At 55.6% G+C, this 18,701-nt stretch overlaps 1 protein-coding gene and 1 non-coding gene across 2 annotated transcripts in view; both read left to right on the top strand.

Annotated features, from left to right (window-relative positions):
- The window catches only part of MGAT5B (alpha-1,6-mannosylglycoprotein 6-beta-N-acetylglucosaminyltransferase B), a 192,130-nt gene that overhangs the window by 141,394 nt on the left and 32,035 nt on the right, over positions 1 to 18,701 (top strand). Inside the window, exons 18-22 of the mRNA XM_007959846.1 lie at positions 757 to 1,012; positions 2,902 to 2,959; positions 3,496 to 3,661; positions 4,298 to 4,383; positions 4,575 to 4,653. Of these exons, the coding sequence (XP_007958037.1) occupies positions 757 to 1,012; positions 2,902 to 2,959; positions 3,496 to 3,661; positions 4,298 to 4,383; positions 4,575 to 4,653 (645 nt within the window). The remainder of the gene's footprint in view (positions 1 to 756; positions 1,013 to 2,901; positions 2,960 to 3,495; positions 3,662 to 4,297; positions 4,384 to 4,574; positions 4,654 to 18,701) is intronic.
- On the top strand, positions 4,687 to 4,870 carry LOC122152169. Its single transcript, XR_006164429.1, has one exon.

Below are 18,701 nucleotides of genomic sequence, written 5' to 3'. Positions count from 1 at the left end.
TGCAGTCCTGGACAATTTCTCTTGACAGGCAACTACCTCATCTTCCCAGTCATCAGGTTGGCACCTGTAGGACCACTCAGCCTGCCACCTAATCTAGCACATTCCAATTACCCAGACCACACCCCAGACCCACAAAACCAGCCTCAGGAGCTTTTAAAGTCCCCCAGGGGCCATGGATGGCCTGTGTCCCCCAAAACGTTATGTGGAAGTCCCAACCCCTGAACCTGGGCATGTGACCCCGTGTGGAAACAGGGGTTTTCTTTTGCTGGGTTAATGAGGTCATAACTGGAGGAGGGTGGGACCCAGACCTGATCCCTCCTGAGTGGTGTCTATGAGCCAGGGAACGTCTGGGGCTGTGGCCATGGAGGGGCCCTCCTCTAGAACCCATGCCCTGCTCTGCACGTCTAGTCTCCGAAACCGTGGGACAATCCGCTTCCGTTCTTTGAAGCTGCCCAGCACTTGGGTTACTTATTCTTTCTTCTGCCCCGGGAAACTCGGGCACAGCCCGGCTCCACCTCCTCCGCTTCCTCTGTGGCCCCTCTCGCACGCAGAGCGCCATCGGCTCCGGACACGGCCCCACGAATCTGCAGAAGTGGCTGAGTGGGGCAGCCCAGCACAGCCTCCCCTCCCGGGCGCCCTCCCCAGGGGGAGAAGGGCATCTTTGGAACGCGTTTTGCTCCAGGACCCGGGAGGAGCCACAGCTGCCATGGTAACATGTCAGGCACTCCGAGCTGCAGGGTCTGGCTGCGATTACAGAGACTTGGAGCGCCGGGTTTAACCGGGATGAGGCAGCTGCTCACCCGGGAGGGGAAGCTGCCGCGGACCCGCTGCAGGGCAGCCTGGCTCGGCCCCAGGACGAGCGGGACCCCGGCTCACAGGAGGCGCCGAAGGCCCAGGTTGAATCCTTCCGCAAAGTAATGGAGGATGCCCGCCCTCAGCGGCAGCCAGGTTTTCAGCCTGGGGAGACCTGCACTCACCAAGAGCCCCAGGCGCCCCAGGACCACCCTGTAGAGTGCACCCCGCCCCCAAACAAACAAACAAACTAGTAGCAGTGGAGCCCACTCCGACCCATGGGGTCCCCGAGTGTGTCAAGGAGAACTCGCTCCCAAGGGTTCTGGGTGGCGGTGATCTTTTGACCCCACGCACAGCAGAACGAAAAGCTGCCCCACCGTGCACCACTCCGAGACCGGTTCCAGTTCTGGGCGGGAGCCTTGGATCCACAGAGGTCACTGACTGACACTCAGAGGGAGATTGGCAGGCCTTTCTTCCTATGTGTCTTAGTTTGGTGCCTCTGCAAAGATATGTTCAGCGTCCCAGCAACACGCAGGCCTCCACGGACAGACAGGTGGTGACTGGGCCTGAGGTGGGAATCGAACCTGGACCTCCCGCATAGAAGACGACTGTACCACTGAGCCGCCACTGCCTCTGCTGACCACTCCGGCGGAGCCCACGGTCTCTGGTCACTCTTGCTTATTAACGCCAGTGCACGAGTCCACGCAAGCTTCTGGGGCAGGGCTTCTCGGCCACTTCCTGGGTTTGGTCAAAAAAACAGCTTGAGAGATTTTCCTTTGCCTGCCCCAGAGGGTTTGCTGCTTTTGTCTGGGTTGATTGACATTGGCTTTGTAAACTTTAAACAGCTTGATGGTTTGATACTTTTTGTCTGGCTCTGGGTACAGCCTGCCCTGTGATTGGTGCGCACCTTGAAGGGACTGGTGACTATAGTATGCAAATGAAGTGATTATGGTCCATGGAGGGGATTGGTCACTTCCTAGCCCTGCTGGGAGGGTCCTGCCTCAACTGATGGGTTTGCTTATATATGCGACCTAACCTCACAGATAAGGAGTCTGGCGGTGTAGTGCATAAGGCACTTGACTGCTAACCAGAAGGTGAGTGGTTCAAACCCACCAGCCACTCCCTGGAAGGAAGATGGGGTGATCCACTTCTGTAAAGATTTGCGGCCTCAGAAACCCAGTGGGGGTTGCTATGAGTCGGAATCTACTCGATGGCAGTGAGTTGGGCTTGTTTTTTGCTGATCCCACAGATGTTTCAAGAAGAAAAAAGACAAGAGAGGAGGGAAGGAGTGAGAAGCAGCAGGGAGAGAGTTGGTGAGGGACCTCCTGAAAGAGTTGTAACACAGGTCAGGGCTAGAACCCTGATGAGAGCAACGGGCCCAGGAGGGGCCCTGGGCCACAGTCGGTGACAACAGGCGCGGAAGGCCCTGCGGCCGTCAGCAGTGAGGCCAGAAACCTGCTGCTGGGGTGACTCCGAAGGTGGAATTGAGCTGTACACTGGCTATGAGCTGGGTCGATGAGCAGTGCAGGGCGCAACGGCTGAGGCCTGCACAGCGGGGGGTGCATACAGCCAAGAGGAGGCCCGTCCTGGGGCCCCTGCACTGCTGCGGGAGGGCCTGCATGGCCGAGAGGGGCTGGGCGCTGCCGAGAGAAGGGCCTGCTGGCTTGTACAGCTGAGAGAGCCGACCTGCCCTGAAGAAGGGAGGGCAGTCCTTTCCACCTGGGAGCGGCCTTCTGGATTTTGCCCATAGGCTTCCTGATCCTGAGCTGTGCCCTGTTACGACATTAATAAACCCCTTAACTGGGAGTCCACCCCGAGCTGGGTGTGCCGGTACAGTGAATGACCGACCCTAGCAGAGAAGTCGAGTGCTGGGGGAGGACGGTGGGTGTCAGACTTGGTGAAAGGCTGCAGAGGGGAGGTGTGTCTGACCTCTGGTTCAGAGGCATCAGCTTTGGGCTGACTCTCTGTCCTACTGAAGTGAGGCTAGTTCTAATTACTAGCACATTTTGCACCTGGCTCAATGGGGCGGGAGACAAAGGCTCTCCCTGCAAACCCTGTCTTCCCCATAAGGTCAAGGACTCTGACAATGTCTCGCCTCTGTCTTTACAGAGAGCGGCCAACCCCGGAGCAGCCGGCAAGAGTAACACAAGGGGCGCAGGGTGAGCAGGTGAGCAACAGAGAACTGGTGAGAAAAAGGGCCTGGGAGGAAATAGCAGGGGCCAGAGCTGGCAGCAGAAGACCAAGTTGTGGACACGGGCCTCTGCCCATGGGGTGTCAGGAAACAGTCGGCCCCATCAAGGGTCTGTGTGGGGAACCAAAGGGATGGAACAAAAGGTCATCTTAAAGGGCGGGAGCCAGACTCTGGAGGCCATCCATGCCAAGCTACCTGCACCTGAGCCTGGAGAGAGGTGCGGAAGGATCCACAGGCCTCGGGGTGGACGGGAGCAGAGGTCCCCGGAGGATGCAAATGGGCTGCTGACCTAAAGGATGGCAGAGCTGAGGAAGAAAGCCCTGGCGGTCCGCTGCCACGGTTTGAACCCACCTGGCAGGGCGGTTTGAACCCACCTGGCAGGGCGGAAGAGTGTTCCGGCAATCAGCTTTCAGGAAGATTACGGCCAAGAAAACGACTATTAACTCTTTCTTCACTAGATGCCTTTGGATGGTTTAACTCTTTAGGATAGACACTTAATTTGTGGGTTTTAGTTTTTTAATCCAGTGAAACAGAAATGGAAAGGGAGGAAGAACAGCGATGATTTGGACTTTATCCTGCAAAAGGTGGCTCGGGCTGTTGAGCTGGGGACCCACAAGCGCTACGGGGAAAACCGGGAAAACGGGCCACGCCTGGTTCTGATTTCTGCCCCTGCATGTGGTCAGCTGCGCCGCCACCAGCCACCACCAGGGGGCGCAGATGGAGCATGGAATGAACATCTCTAGATTTCCGTTCCCCAGTCCACCTTCCCTCTTCCCTACAGTACCATCGCGCCTTCTTCCTCAGGTAACTTCCCCACCTGCCAAGAAGCTAGGTCCCAATTAATCCACATCTCGCCCGCCGCGGCCCCTTTAAGGTAGCCTTGGACGACTCAGTTTTAAAGCCTTGGGCGACTCTCTACCTGCCGTCTCGATGGTAAATACTCACTTCCGGCCGGAAGTGCTTCTGCGGCGTGTTTTCGGCTCTGGAGAATGGAAGGCGGCGTCACGCGTGGTCTGTCGTGTCCGAGGGACAGCGGGTCCCCTCACTTGCTGCAGATCCCGGATCCCTGGCCCGTAGGGTGACGCGGAGCTGCCCTGGCCGCAGTTTCTACTGCTAACGACCATACTTGGGGCGTCGGGCCCCGCGGGGCACAGGTAGACAGGATGTGGGTCCCGCGACCCCAGAGATCGAAAGCCCTCCGCACGGGTCTCGCGGATCCAGAGATCTGAGACCCTCACCCCATGGATCCTAGAACCCCAGAGACCTGAGACACTCCTCCCTTGAGTCCTAGGACAACCCCCCCTTACTCCCCAGACCTGAGACGGTTCTACGGACCCCGGGATCTCGGAGACCGCAAGCCCCACCGCGGGGCCCGGGGCTTCAGAGACCCACCACGCACAGTAACGGGGGCTGGGACGGGAGGAGGCAAAGGGAACTTAGGCTGAACGCAGGCGCCGAAACTGACAAGGAAGTTGTCAGAGGTGCTGTGACTGACAGAAGCCCCCGACTGGGTTAGCTCCGCTTTCTGGGCTGGGTAGGCGCCGGATGAGGCTTCGCTCCTCAGAGAGCCGCGCTGTGGCTCTTTCCCCAGGTTCCCACAGCAGATTGCAACCTCTGGAGTTTGCGCGGAGAGCATCGATTCCTCTCGGGTGGTTCCTACGGAGCTCCAGGTAGGTCAAGCACGGAGACAGCGTCCTAGACACGTGGTCTGGGGGACGGCTCCTGTGTGGCTGAACCTGCCCAGCTGTGGGTGCAGCCTGGTACCAGACAGCCCAGCCCTGACCCAGAGCAAATTCCCGGGAGGAGCTTCCTGGGTTTGAACTTGCAGTAACAGGTGTGAACATTCTGGCAGCAGCTTGATGGTCATGTATGATACTGCAAACAGGACTCGCGTCGGAGGAAGGCCATTTCATTGTTGTTGTTGTTGTTGTTGTTCTGTACCCTGGAGTCGACCCGACTCATAGCGACCCCTCCTTGGGTTTCTGAGAGGTATTACTACTAGATTGCCCAGCCTTCCTTCCTAGGAGTGGCTCGTGGGTTGGAACCGCCAGCCTTCTGGTTAGCATCAAGTGCCTTAGGCACTATGCTACCAGACCCTGTTTCATTAGTGTTACCAAAGAGTGGCTCTGTGAACACTGTGGCTGTACTGGGCTTTATTCAGCAAATACACCCTGAGGCTTTGCCCAGGTGCCAGTCTAAGTGCTAGGGATGCAGAGATGAACAAGATGGCTGTGGTCCTTGTGCTCCGGGAGCTGCAACCCCGTCAGTGGTCACTGAAGAAGGTGGGGTTCAAATGGGAGGAGAGAGACACAGTCCTTTGAGAATAGAGACCCAGAGGAGCCTGGTCAGGACTGGGAGGCTTCCCTGAGAGTGGGCCCTTGGCATTGGCCTCTGGAAGATGAGTAGGAGTTTGTTGCAGGCTGTGCAAAGGCCCAGTGGCCTGGCAAGTGTGGCTGGTGAAGCAACTGAAAGAAGGTGGCCATTGTTGACATAAAGCAAGGGGTAGAATGGTGTGAAATGAAGCTGAAAAAGTAGGGAAAAGCCTCACCACACAGGATCTTGTGGCCTACGTAAGGATTTTGGTCTTTGTCCAAAGAACAGTGGGAGGCCCTTAACAAGACAGTGATGTGCGAAGGCTGTACTTCAAAGGAGCACTGTGTCTGGAACCGTGCTGCCCAGCAGGAGTTAATGGGAATGTTCTGTGCGGACGCTGTCGAGATACAGGAGCCATTGGCCACATGCAGCCAGTGAGCACCCACAATGTGGCCGCCGGGACCGAGGCAGTGGATGCCAGTGGGCACTTGTAACGGGCATTCACCGTGTTAGCGCAGGCGTAGGATGTACTGGAAGCGGGGGTGATACCTGAATGGGAACCATGGCAGCAGGCACACTTTTATCCCTGGCGCTCCCCCCTGCTTGGGGCAAGGTCAGGTGGACCCCGCCTCGCCATTGGTTTCTCCTGCAGGAGGCTTGAGTCTTGGACACAGACGTTTGTGGACTTGGACGGCTCCCTTCTCCCGCCTGTCATCTGGCCTGCCCCTTCAGGAAGCAGTGTTCTTACTTGTCTCGGCCTGGCTTGTTGCCAGCACACAGAGTGAGAAGTGTCCTCAGCACGTTAGGGTGCTTCTGACAGCAGCGAGAGCATTGTGTCGTGGGTTTCGGAGGGCGTGTGAAGAAGAGTGCAGGGCCTGGCGTTGGGGACTCCGCGCTCCAGAGGCAGGCACTAAGTAAGGCTGTGGAGCCGCAGGGTCCCTTGGCTGCTGCAAACGGCGAACACCCTCAGCTACTACCACAGTTTGGAAGTTCAGGCCCGAGGTACCGCAGAAGAGAGACCTGGTAAACTGTTTACAGAAACGAGCCACCGAAGACCCCACGGAGCACAGCCCTGCCCTGATGCACGGGCTCCCCGTGCTCTGGCATCAGCTCGGTGTCACCTGGTGTGTCTGTTGTTCCTGGAGCGGCAGGAAAGAGCGTTTCTGTGGGGTCTCCCAGGGCCTCTGACCCCTTGGAGGCCTGACTGTCAGAGGCAGGGAAGGCCCTTTCCTGCTGGGAACCTGGGACAGAGGCGGGAGAGCGGTGGGGGGCCTGTGCGCTGGCTCAGCGAAGGGGACGGGATGAAGCAGGACGTCCAGGCTGGTGCTGGGTCAGAGGGGCCTTGGACGTCCGGTTCCAGGGTTGTTAGGACTCTGTCAGTGCCAGGCTGCTGAGGAGGGCAGGACGGACTGAGCTGTGGCCCAGGGGCCGCCGGTGGCAGAGTGCAGGTGCCAGTGGGAGAGAAGTTCCTGGCTTAGGAAGCCCTGGAGGCCGGTCTTGAAGACGCGGTGACCAGCCCACGGCTAGAGCCCATAGGCATGGAGGGGTGGGGACAGTAGAAGTCAGCACAGGGTGCAACCCCGGGGGCGCCTCCTGGCTCTGGGTGGAAGGTGGTTCGGGGTTTTCAGCACGTTGTGCGGTGCTGAGCTGACCCTCCTGAGGGTTCTGCCTGCTGAGGAGCCGTGAGAACCGACGAAGTCTCCTCTCTTTGCAGGTGGGTTTGCTGCAAGGGGTGTGTCCGTGCTGGGAGCCCTGCTGACTTTGTCTCCACCGGAAATGTAATTCGAATGGCTTCCAGGTTTGTTGGGTTTAATTCTGCACAACTTCGGTTTGAAATGTTGATCTGTGAAGACCCTGTGTCGTGTGGATGTAACCAACAGGAGTCAGACACCGCAGTGACTTCATTACTTGGTGGTATCTGTGGAGGGTATATGGGTATATGGGCATTTGGTGGTGGGGCTGAGGTGCCAGGTAGCAGTGAGCATGTGTGGGTGGCCCTTCACAGCAGTGGGTAGGATTGTACCGGTCTTACTTGACTTTTGAGTGTGTGTCATTGATGTGTGAAAAGATGCAGCCACAGCTGGCTTCTGAGCCCAGCTATTAGAAACACACCGTTTTCCACCCAGGTTGGTTATATACTGACAGGAGCTCTAGCCAATAAAGTTTTTAAAACATGAATTCCACGAACAGCCTGGGAGCCCACCTAGTGGCTCTGTGAGAGAGAAGACCCGGCAATCTGGTCTCGTCAAGATGACAGCCCAGGAAACCCTCTGGGCCTGTCCTCTGTCACGTGGCGTCCCTGTGAGTCGGCACCGACTTGACAGCACCCAACAACAGTGTCCCCTGAGTTGTCCAGCAGTATGGTCTGCCCAGGAAGTTGAGAGGAACGGAGACGTTTGTTCAACATTTTACCACAGGTGTTTACCGTTTTGGAAAAGGCCGTCACACACAGCAGCACGTGTGTGGAAGCTGACAAGTGGAATGTGGAGCCCCCTGGTCTGCATGAAAAAGTTGTTAACTATGAGGCTTCTATACATGAGCATAGAAGTTACACTACCAGCGGACCCTCTTCCTAACACAGGGCATTCCGGATCTGTTGTTCAGGCCGTGTAGACAGACTGCTTCAGACTTGGGGCCTCACCATGCCTGTGCCTCCTGGCTTTTAGTCATTTTCACAGATATGCTTGTTGACTGCTGACTTAATGGTCTCTTGCCCAACCCTCGTCCTGTCCAGGAGGGTCTGACCCCCCAGTGTTTGCTGAAAGCCAAGAGTGTGGGTTCAGCCCTGCAGGGAACACCTTAGGTGGGCTTCATGGTGACTGACCAGTCATCTGAAGGAACCACGGGGCAGGGGAGCCCTGCGTGGCTTCCTCTCCAGCTGCTGTAATGCACACACCAGTGGCTGCCTGGAAAGACCCGAAGGGGCCTCACAGTTGTGGACTCTCAGGTCCAGGTCAGGGTCCCCACCGTGCCGGGGCCATGTGCGGGCCTCTTTGCTGGTTGCTGGGGACTGCTGGTGACCCTTGGAGTCTCTTGGTGTGTGGCCTGTCCTCACACGGCTTGTCTTCCCCCGTGTGTCTGTCTGTCTCTCCGTCCTGTAACTCAAGTGTGATTAGGTTGAAGGCTCACGCCCCTCCCCTGTGGGCTCTGGGGATTGATGGCATCAGACTGCGTTGCGGGAGGTGGTGATGGAAGTGATCAGCTCTGCCCACGGCCGACTGGAGAGCCCTGGTGGCCTGGGGTAAAGTGCTCGGCTGCCAACCAAAAGGTTGGTGGTTCGAACCCACCAGCCGCTCTGCAGGAGAAAGATGAGGCAGTCAGTCACTTCTGTAAAGATTGACAGCCCTGGAAACCTGCGGCAGTTCTGCTCTGTCCTGTAGGGGCGCTGTGAGCCAGCGTTGACTGACTCAGTGGCAGTGGGGACGAGGAGGACTGCTGTCATCACAGGCTGCTACTCCGTGACATGACAGGAGCCAGGCTGGTGTTTGGCCAGGCTGACACACGCTGGACCCTGGCGGCCACCTCAGTCAGCCTCAGTGATCGGGGACCCTGTTCGTCCTCCTCGCTCATGGCTGGTGTGTGCAGCCTCCTGCCTGGAGAGGTGGGGCTCGGTGTCAAGTCACCACTCTGCCACCCCCCCTCTGCCACCCGCCTGCCGTGTGACCTTGGGCAGGTCGCTGCCTCTGCGTGCTTGTGAGGACGGAAATCCACATCACAGCCTCAGGGCAGACCGTGGGCACACTTTGATGTCACTGCGTCACCACTGTTGACGTTTTCCTCGGATTTGCAGGGCGTGCTCATGGTATTTCCCGCTGTGGGATTCTGTAGGACGCGACAGCACGGCGAACTCTGGGGTCTTACCCACCAGGCGAGAGCTTGTCTCTGGGGCAGTGCATGTCACCTGTGTTAACATGGTGTGTGAAGATGGGAGTTATACTAAAATAAATTTTTTAAAAAAGTTGGTGTTTGTGTGGGTGTGGGTGTGGGTGTTTGTGGCCATGGGTGGTTCTGGAATAAACCTTGGAGCCTTGGTCCCCGACTCATTCTGTGTGCAGTTTTTTCCTGCGTGTGTGTGGCTGCTTCGTGGCTCTGGCCACTCATGGCGTTGTCTGTCCATCCCTGGTGTAAGTGACCCCAGGAGGCCCGGGGGTTCCAGCAGAGCTCTCGGGGGGCTGGGTCAGTCTCATCTGACGGATGAACTGGAAGTAGCCATCCCGCCCCCTCCAGGCAGAGCATCTGCTGCTTGGAAACCGTGAGTGGGCGCACACTGACGGAGCCCTTATAACCCGCGGGGGCTCTCCTGCTCCCTTGATGCTCACGGCAGCCCAAAACTCACAGGAGCTGTCCCTGTGAGTCCCCTCAGCCCCCTTGGCTGGTCTGGGATTCCTGAGGGCTGCGAGAGTCGCCAGGGAGAGGGAAATTGGGCGGGATGAGCTGGAATACCCTATGGTGAGGGGCCGAGACTTTGCACCCTGCCCGGAAGCCCTCCCCTCAGCAGGCCCATTCCCTTCGCTCGGTGTAGTTTGCAGAAATGCAGTCCTGGTGTGGGTTCTTTTTCTTTATCCTGTCTCCGTGACCCCACCCCAAGACAGCCATCTTCATCTTTAAATGGTAGCACAGTGGCTAAAGCACTTGACTGCTAACCAGAAGGCTGGCGGTTCAAACCCACCAGCCACTCCTCGGAAGGAAGGTTGGGCAGTCCTACTTCCGTAGTGATACTGCCTCAGAAACCCAAGGAGGGGTCGCTATGAGTCGGGCCGACTCTATGGCACATAACAACAACAACAACAACAACACGTGAATGGGCCTGCGTGACCTTGGGGGGCTGGGCGCCTTCAGGTGATGTCAGAGAAGGAGACACATTTCCTCCCGTGTGCCATGCCAGACTTGGAAGTGTGGCTTCTTGGAAGGCTGCTCCAAGACCGGGCCACACTCCAGTCACTCACAGCCCATCCCACAGCTGCCTTTTCTCGTAGGGGTCTCACAACACCTTGTCTTTTCTTCTGACCCAGAGCCTCCCCCCGCCCTCCAGAAGTGTGTGTCTGAAATACGGCAGGTGCACCTATAAGTGACCCATGGTTTCTTGAGCCCAAAGAACAGGCATATTTAAGAGAGGCTGGGGCGTGTTGCAGGTGCGCTTTAGCACTTAGGAGTTCAGTTCTTTGTGCCAAGGGTGCAGCCTTTCAGAGATGGCACTCGGTCGCCATGGAGGTTGGAGGGGTGGGCTTTAAGAAGTCATTTTTTAGTTTGATATCGCTGTGGGCCCCAAAGGCCTGTACTGGGAAAAGTATAAAATGATCCTGAGGAGCAGTTGTGGCCTGTCGGGTGGGAGCTTTCCCTGTCCACTAGAGGGCGCCGTCCCACACAGACTGAGCTCATGACGGTCGCCCAGGCTTCTGGAACTTGGCCAGCACCTGATTTCATCGGAAAGTTATGTGGGGAAGGTAGGCAGGCAGGCTGGGCCAGGGCTAAGGAATGTTGGGGGTTCCTGTGCTGACATTCCTGGGGAGCGTTTATGCTGTAGTGGACCAGGAGGCAGACCCAGACGCAGGGCCTGCCTCGTACTCCACACTTGGGGACAAGAGCGTGTTGTCATGCATCTCTGTCCAGGGTCACTCACGGGGACAACAGGTGGTTTCGCTCACTGGGGGCAGTTTTCTTCAGTAAGGAATTCACACTTCCAGCGTGAGTCCTCCCAGGAGGCAGTGTGTGAAGGGCTCGGAAGGATCTCTGGCCAGAACCCTGCTCATTCTTGACACTGAAACACATCTCCAGACTAGAGAGCATTTGTATAAAGCCGGGATGGTGTGTTTATTTTTAAAATAATATTTTATTGTGTTTTTGGTGGATGTTTACACAGCAAATTAGGTTCCCCTGTGATAATTTCTGTGCACTGTTCAGTGATGTTAGTTTCATCTTTCACCATGTGTCCACATTGTTTGTGTTCTGGTTGTTCTGTTCCCATTGCTCTAGTTGCCCTGTGGGCCAGCACGGTTTAGACTGCTGGCTGTTACCCGTTAGGAAAGTGCTATAGACTCGGGAAAAAGAGCATTCTGGAAACGTTGTTTTCAGCCGAGTGTGGTATGTTCTCTGCCTGGCCGTCTTCTGGCAGATGAAGTGTTTTGGCTGAACACCCCCTCCCTGCTGGCTGGGCATCGCATGGGCACAGGCGGCCACCAGTCACCCCTTGCTTAGGGGAGGGTTGTGATTCGTGGTGACCCCCACGTGTCAGAGTAGAACTGTGCTGTGAGGGGTTTCCGACGGCTGCTGTTCTGTGAGTAGACCACCAGGCTCTTCCTCCGAGGTGTCTTTAGGTGCAGTTAGACCTTGATCTTTGGGGTGGCCGCCCGGCACGTGAGCCTGTGCATCACTCGGGCTCTGCTGAGGGAGCAGGACGAAACTCCTCGGGGTGTCCGACGGTGAGTGGTGGGGAGACAGAGCGACACAGCTAGGAAGGCAAGCCCAGGGTGGGCGGGGATCATGGAGGTGGGGTACCCCTGCTTGGCATGCTCAGCTGCTGACCCAGAGGTTGGAGGGTTGAGTCCAGCTGGCGGCACCACAGAAGAAAGGCCTGGCAATCCCTTCTGAAGAATCAGCCTCTGAGAAGCCCGAGGAGCGCGGTTCGGCTGTGACACACGGAGCCACCCGGGTCGGAGTTCACTGGACGGCAGCAGGTTTCCGTGGAGGTGCAGGGAAGTCACGTGGTAGCCGGAAGTGTGCCCAGGCAGAGGGAGCAGCCAGCGGCCCCATCACAACAGAGAGTGAGGGAGGACCTGTGAGGTGGAGGCGAGCCAGGCTTCCACGCAGCAGTGTGTGCTCGTAGGGGTGGATTGTCTTTTCCCTCGGTAACTGGGAAAGCCTCAGTCATCTCGGGTGGTGTCCTAAGAGGACAAACCCAGCTGCCATCACATCGACTCTGACTCCCGGCCGCCCCAAGGCCGTCTTCCAGGCTGTGACCTTCCGAGGCCGACACCAGGCCCGTCTCTGAGGTGCGTCGAGGCGGACGTGCGCCTCCAGCCATGTGTGTTGCCCCTCGTACTGCCCCGAGACTCGGAGGCTGTTGGCGGTGGTTCGGGGCTGCTGGCCGTGGGGTAGATCGTGACTGATGGCCACTCTGCTGTGTCTGTAGAGTCAGGCTCCACGGGGCTTTCAGTGGCTGACTTTTCAGAAGTGGGTCACCAGGCCTTTCTTCAGCAGCACCTCTGGACTCGAACTTCCAAGCTTAGTTAGCAGCTGAGAACATGAACCGTTTGCAGCAGCCAAGAACTCTGTCCCGAGGTTAGTGGCATGGAAAATAAACAGTTGGACATGACGTTAAAGTTGCCAGGACACCTGACCTTCACACTGTGACGACCTGCCCTTCACCTTTTGATAAAGCTGGCGGTTTCCTGAAACGTCGGGCAGCTCTGAGCCAGGGCCCTCAGCTGTTGGTGGGTCTCTGGCAGGTCCTGTCGGCTCCCCCCTCGCACCCTGTACACTCACCTGTTACTTCCACAAACAGTAGATGCGTTTACTGTGAGGCGCTCCCCCCTCGCACCCTGTACTCACCTGTTATTCCCACGAACACTAGATGCGTTTCCTGTGAGGCCTTATTTCAAAGATCAGGAAGATGCTTTAGAGTCTGCCGCATGGAGATCATCTTTAAACCTCAGACATAAACAGCCCCTAAAGTGTCCTCAACCCCAAACAGCAGCTTTGCGTAACTGGTGAAAAACGTCTGCCTGGACCTTTGGGCTCTTTTAAGATCTGTCCCAGGGGCTCAGAGAGACAACAGCTACTGGAAAGATGAGGCAGGAAGCTTGGGGGCTGTGAGTTGATGTTAATGTGGGAGGCACAGCTCGGGGACATGGTCATCGGTGCCACTGAATTGGAGGGCTAGGAGCGGTTGGATTGGTATGGGTTTTGCTGTGTGTATTCTCAATAATGACAACTGAATAGATTATTAAAGAAAAAAACAGCTTAGTCTCTCAGTTGAACTGGCTGTGTCTCAGGTGGTCAGAAGCCATGTGCTGCTAGGGCTGCTGGGCACACTGCCCCAGGTCTCGGTGGCATGTGGCTCAAAGTTTAGTCCTGCTCTCTTATTATTTATTATTGTTCTAAATGTTCATCTAATGGTGCATGTACATGGTTTAAAAGTCAAATGTTCTCGAGTTGGGGCTGACCGTGCTGATCACGCCGGTGTGCCTGCCTTGGGCCCCTGTGTCAGGCTGGGTGGGTACTCAGGTTCCCCCTCCCCCGGATGTAGGCCACGTACATAGGTTTCATTTCAGTGAAAAGTTTACCAATGTCAGCCAGGCTACAAAAGGAGCCTTCCCGAGCCCCCGGAGCATGTGGAAGCCGGTTTTGTGACTCCTTGGGGCAGTTAGGCAGCCCAGAAACGGAGCCCTCCTGCTCCCTGAATGGAAATGGGTCCGCGTGCACGGCCACGTGTCCCTCCAGCTGTCGCCGTGGGGGTTACGTAACGGTTATGCAACACGCTCCTACGCACCCCCCCATCAGATCACATGCCTTACTGTATTGAATTAAAGTCAGACGCATGCTTTCTTGCAACAACACATTCCTTGTTAAGGAAACAAAGACTTGGGTTCTCAGTATGTAACTTCCACTGGAGGCTCAGTCCAACGCCTTCTGCATTGTGTGTTGACGGACCGTTCCTGTGGGGTAGAATTCCTTAGACATGCTGCCGCACGTGTGTCTGTTTGAGAACCTTGTCTGGTGGTCACCTGTCCTGATGAAGATGCCGCTTCAGTCCTGTGTACAGGCATCGTTGCTGATGGGTTCACTCTTTGGAAAGTTAACGAGGGGCTGGGGGTAAAAAGGAGGAGGAGGTCACTTCCCGTGCTGACCATCTTAGGCACGTGGGAACGCTGCTCGAGGTCTCTTTTGGTCTTCAATTTCTTACTGAAAATGCAGGGCTGCTGGTTGAGAGTGGATTCCGACTCCGTGCCCTGTGTGTCACCGAGCAGAACTCCTCCCTGGGGTGTTCCTGGCTGTCATCTTTGTGGAACTAGATAGCCAGCCTTTTCTTCTGAGGTGCCGCTGGCTGGGTTCCAGCCACCAAGCTTCAGGTTAGCACACCCCCGTTACAGTAGCCCGGGACTGTGTTTGGAAGATGTGTCCCAAATACCGCACGGGACAGACTTACACCGATACACGTTTACTCCCCAGAATCGGAAACAGAGCCGGTTGTCCTGTTTTGTTTAGGGTACTAGCTCGTTGCCCACCTCCCAGGCTCAGTCACACAGCGCTGCCTTTGTCTCTGTCACCGACAAACATGGAGACGCCGTCCATTTGTCACTGAGAAGCTGACACATGGGGACAGTTTCTTAGACACTCCCCTTGGGAGATCTGGGAACCCACCATGTCACAGGTGAGGAACACCACTGGTCTGGAACAAAAGGGCAGTGACAGTGGGTCCGGATTTGACCGGAGCCCAGCGTTCCTAGGAGCAGCTATGGTTTGGGAGACTGCCCCCAGCCCCCCAGCCCCTTTGTATTCCAGGAAAAGGCTCACTGCAGAGAACCCCCTTCCCCTTAGGACACAGGTAAGACTCAAGGATGCCCCCTTGTTTACCTGATACGTCACTAAATCCAGGACCAAAACGCTCTTGAACTGACCGTGGCTTACACTTCTCTCTCCTCCCTCCTGGCCCTGAACTTCCGCCCACCCTCAGCCTGAGTCCAGATGCCACCTCCCCAGGGCCCCTCCTGGGAATAGGCTGGCCTCTGGGTGGGACACTTTGATCTACCTCAACAGCCACTACTTCCCAATCTCACTTCCCAATAAAAGAAAAACATTTTGCACAGTCCTTTCGACCATTCAGATCTTACGGGAGCTTTACCCCCATAGCAATAGCCCTTCCCTCCTCTTCCAGTAACCCTTTCCAGTAAAGTCTCCCCTGTAAATCCAGGGGCCCCTGTGGGGCAGCGGTGAAGCCCTTGGCCGCTAACCGAAAGGTGGGCGGTTTGAACGTAGCAGCCCAGCCACTCTGTGGGAGAAAGATGAGGCAGTCTGCATCCACAAAGGTGACAGCCTTGGAAACCCTGTGGGACAGTTCCAGTCTGTCCTCCAGGGGCGCTGTGGGTCCAATTGAGTCTACCACTCTATGGCAGTGAGTATGGTTTGGGCTTTGGTTCCGTGAAGATTGACAGCCTTGGAGACCTGTGGGGCAGTTCCACTCTGTCCTCTAGGGGCGCTGTGAGTCAGAATCGACTCTGCCACTCTATGGCAGTGGGTGTGATTTGGGCTTTGCTTCTTGAAGATTGACAGCCTTGGAGACCCTGTGGGGCAGTTCTGCTCTGTCCTCTAGGGGCGCTGTGAATCGGAATCGACTCCATGGCAGGGGGCTTGCTCAGTTCCGTATTCCAGAGTCAGGAGACGGGCAGCTCTGGGTGCCATCTGCAGTTTTCCTCCTGGCTGCACCCTCACGACACCTTGTGGATATTTCTGTCCGGGTATTTGGTCAGGACTCGTAATTGACCGTGGAGGAATCCATCCTCATTGGGCAAACACAGCTGAGCAATGAAGAGACTCCGTGCTAGGGGTGAGAGTTTATTCGGCCAACAGCTGCGGACCGACAGGACAAAGGGAAGCTGCAAGCCCAGAAGAGCTTGCATGTAAGGACCAGCGCCAACGCACTGACCGTCATGATGCTGCCTCGGAAACCCGAGGAGGGATCGCCGTGAGTCGGAGACGACTTGAAGGCACATAACAACAACAACGATCTACCAAAGTAGATTGCCCAGTCTTCCTTCCGAGGAGTGGCTGATGGGTTTGAACCCCCAGCCTTCTGGTTAGCAGTCTTAGGCGCCAGCAGACTGTCATCTCCTGCGTTACCTAGATACCCTAATACATGCGTTTTGGGGAAGTGGTGTCTTGGGGCGGGCTGGGCAGAGAACGCGAGTGTTGGGCTGAGCTGCAGGGGCACCGCTTCTCTTGGGCGCCAGAATAGAGGCGTGGACTTGTTTACTTAGTCTCCACCGAGGAGGAGCGTGCTTTGTCTTCCCAGAGAAAGAGTTCCTGTCCTGGAACACGAAGCTCTCAACGTTGTGTCTCCCTTGGAGTAATTAGGCTGGTTGGCTGAACACTGGGGAGGAAATGTATTCTTGGTTGCTGGGTTGCAGGGAGAGGAAGTGGCGTGGCGTGGGACTGTGCAGTTCCCTTCCCCTGGTGCTGGCTTCAGTCACCCTTCCCAGCAGTGGCGTCACTAGGGTTGGTGTCACCACCCCTGCCTCCCCTAACGAACCACACAATCCTTCGTCATGTTTATGGTCAAGTTTAATCATTGAATAACATGATAAATATAGCTATAAATTGCTTGAATGTAATATTTCTTAGATTATTTGAATACTGACCACAAAATTTTTGTACAATCTTCCTACACTGAATTACAACTTTGTGAGTTAACAGCATCATTAGCAAACGAGAGGAAGCTGTAAGGTCCTGCTGATGAGTTACCAACCCTTGGTAAAGATTTTTCTTCTTTAATTACTGCTTCATTCTGGAGAAAGTTATTGTTACAGGTTCACAAATACTAATGATCGCAGCATTGTAGTGAAAACACTGGAGGTTGGATAGAAGCAGTGATGAGGTCAGCAGCGCCTGCTCGTGGGCATCCTGACGAGGCACGGGACCCTAAGCGTTGCTGTAACTGGGTGCTAACGACAGCTGTGACCCGAGCACATTAGAAGGTTCAACAAGTCAGTCAGCACAGAGTTTGAGCCTCGCAGGTGTGTGGACACGTGCAGGCTGGGCTGACGGAAAAGAGTTTTGCTGTTAGAACTCACCACAGGGATATTTGTATAAAAAATTTTCTGCTGAAACACGGCACAGAAATTTTAAAGTCATTTTGGTGTCCACGCTTCCAGCCCGGCACCCCTCTAGTGACGTCTCTGCTTCTGAGAGCCTGGATCTTGCACTGATTGATTATGGACATGGCTGTGGGAATGGCCACTTGCCCAGGCTGGTAATGAGGTGCCCATGGCAGCCAGCAGGCTTCGAGTGTGGAATTTTACTGCTGGCAACGACTGAGGGAAAGAAGCCTGAAACAGCCTTTAGGTTGAATTTTCAGAATTTGCTAAAAATTGGAAATAAGTAGAGATAAAAAAAAAGTGAAAATCGATTAAAATTTGTACAGCTGTAGCATGGAATACGATCCAGCCTTTAAAGCCATTTGCGCATGTGCACGTGTGCGTGTGTGTGTATGTGTTTATAGGGTACAGCCAGAGGGCTCCCTAGGAATGAGGACCAGGCTCCATCCTCCTTGCTTTGGACACGTTGTCAGAAGGGACCAGTCCCTGGAGAAGGACATCATGCTTGGTAAAGTAGAGGGTCGGAGTTGACTCGATGGCACCTAACAGCAACAAAACGGTCAAGTTAAGAGCCCTGGTGGCACAATGGTTAAGCCCTCGACTGCCAACTGGAAGGCTGGCAGTTCAAACCCACCAGCCTCTCCATGGGAGAAAGTTGTGGCAATCGACTTCCATAAAGATTACCAAAACCAAACCAAACTCACTGCTGTCAAGTTGGATCCAACTCATAACGACCCCTCCTTGAGTTGCCGAGACAGTATCACTATGGAAGTAGATTGCCCAAGCTTCCTTCCGAGGAGTGGCTGGTGGGTTTGAACCGCCAGCCTTTTGGTTAGCAGTCAAGTGCCTTAGGCATTATGCTACCAGAGCTCCCCCATAAAGATTACAGCCTTGGAAATGCTGTGGGGCTGTTCTCTCTCCTCTAGGGACACTGAGTGGGAATCTCGCAGTGACAGTGGATTTGGTTTGGGGGTTTATAGTCAGGTCAACTGAAATAACGTTTCACTGTGAAATTTTACAGACGTGAAAGGAATGAACTCTGTTTAGCAGCAGAGGATTGATGACTCGCCAGCGGTACCTTGGAGCCCCTTTTCACCAGCAAGGCCCTGGGCTCTTCCTCTGTCTTTGGGGAGGTCTGTGGGAGCTCAGACTGCAGAACCGCACCGTGTGAATGCAGCACCCATTTCTCTGACCTCTCAGGTCTTTCTGTCCAGTGCACGCGCCAGGCTGCTAACCAAACGGTTGCTGGTTGGAATCCACCAGGAAGTGTCTCAAAGGGAAGGCCTGGTTATCTGCTTCTGAAAAAACCAGCCGTCACAAGCCCTGAGAGTCACCAGGAGCAATAGAGGGAGGAGTCAGGGAGGGACACGAGGGGAAACAGAACTTGTGGCTCATTGCGTCAGCGAACACTGCCTCCTTTCCCACAGGTGAGAAGAACTAGACGGTTCCTGGCTACTGTTGCCATTCTAGAGAAGAAGAATCCTGATCAAATGAGGGAACACACAAAGCAGACTCTCAAATTCTCGTGGGAGGCTGGATGAACCCCTGAAACTATGGCCTGAGAGCATCTTTAAACCTTAGGCCAAAAGTATCTC

This window comes from Orycteropus afer, unplaced genomic scaffold (genome assembly GCF_000298275.1).
Source record: "Orycteropus afer afer isolate SDZICR_OR568_19922 unplaced genomic scaffold, OryAfe1.0 scaffold00018, whole genome shotgun sequence".
NCBI lineage: Eukaryota > Metazoa > Chordata > Mammalia > Tubulidentata > Orycteropodidae > Orycteropus > Orycteropus afer.
The sequence above is the reverse complement of the archived record's forward strand: the minus strand, read 5'-3'. Positions and strand labels throughout refer to the sequence as shown.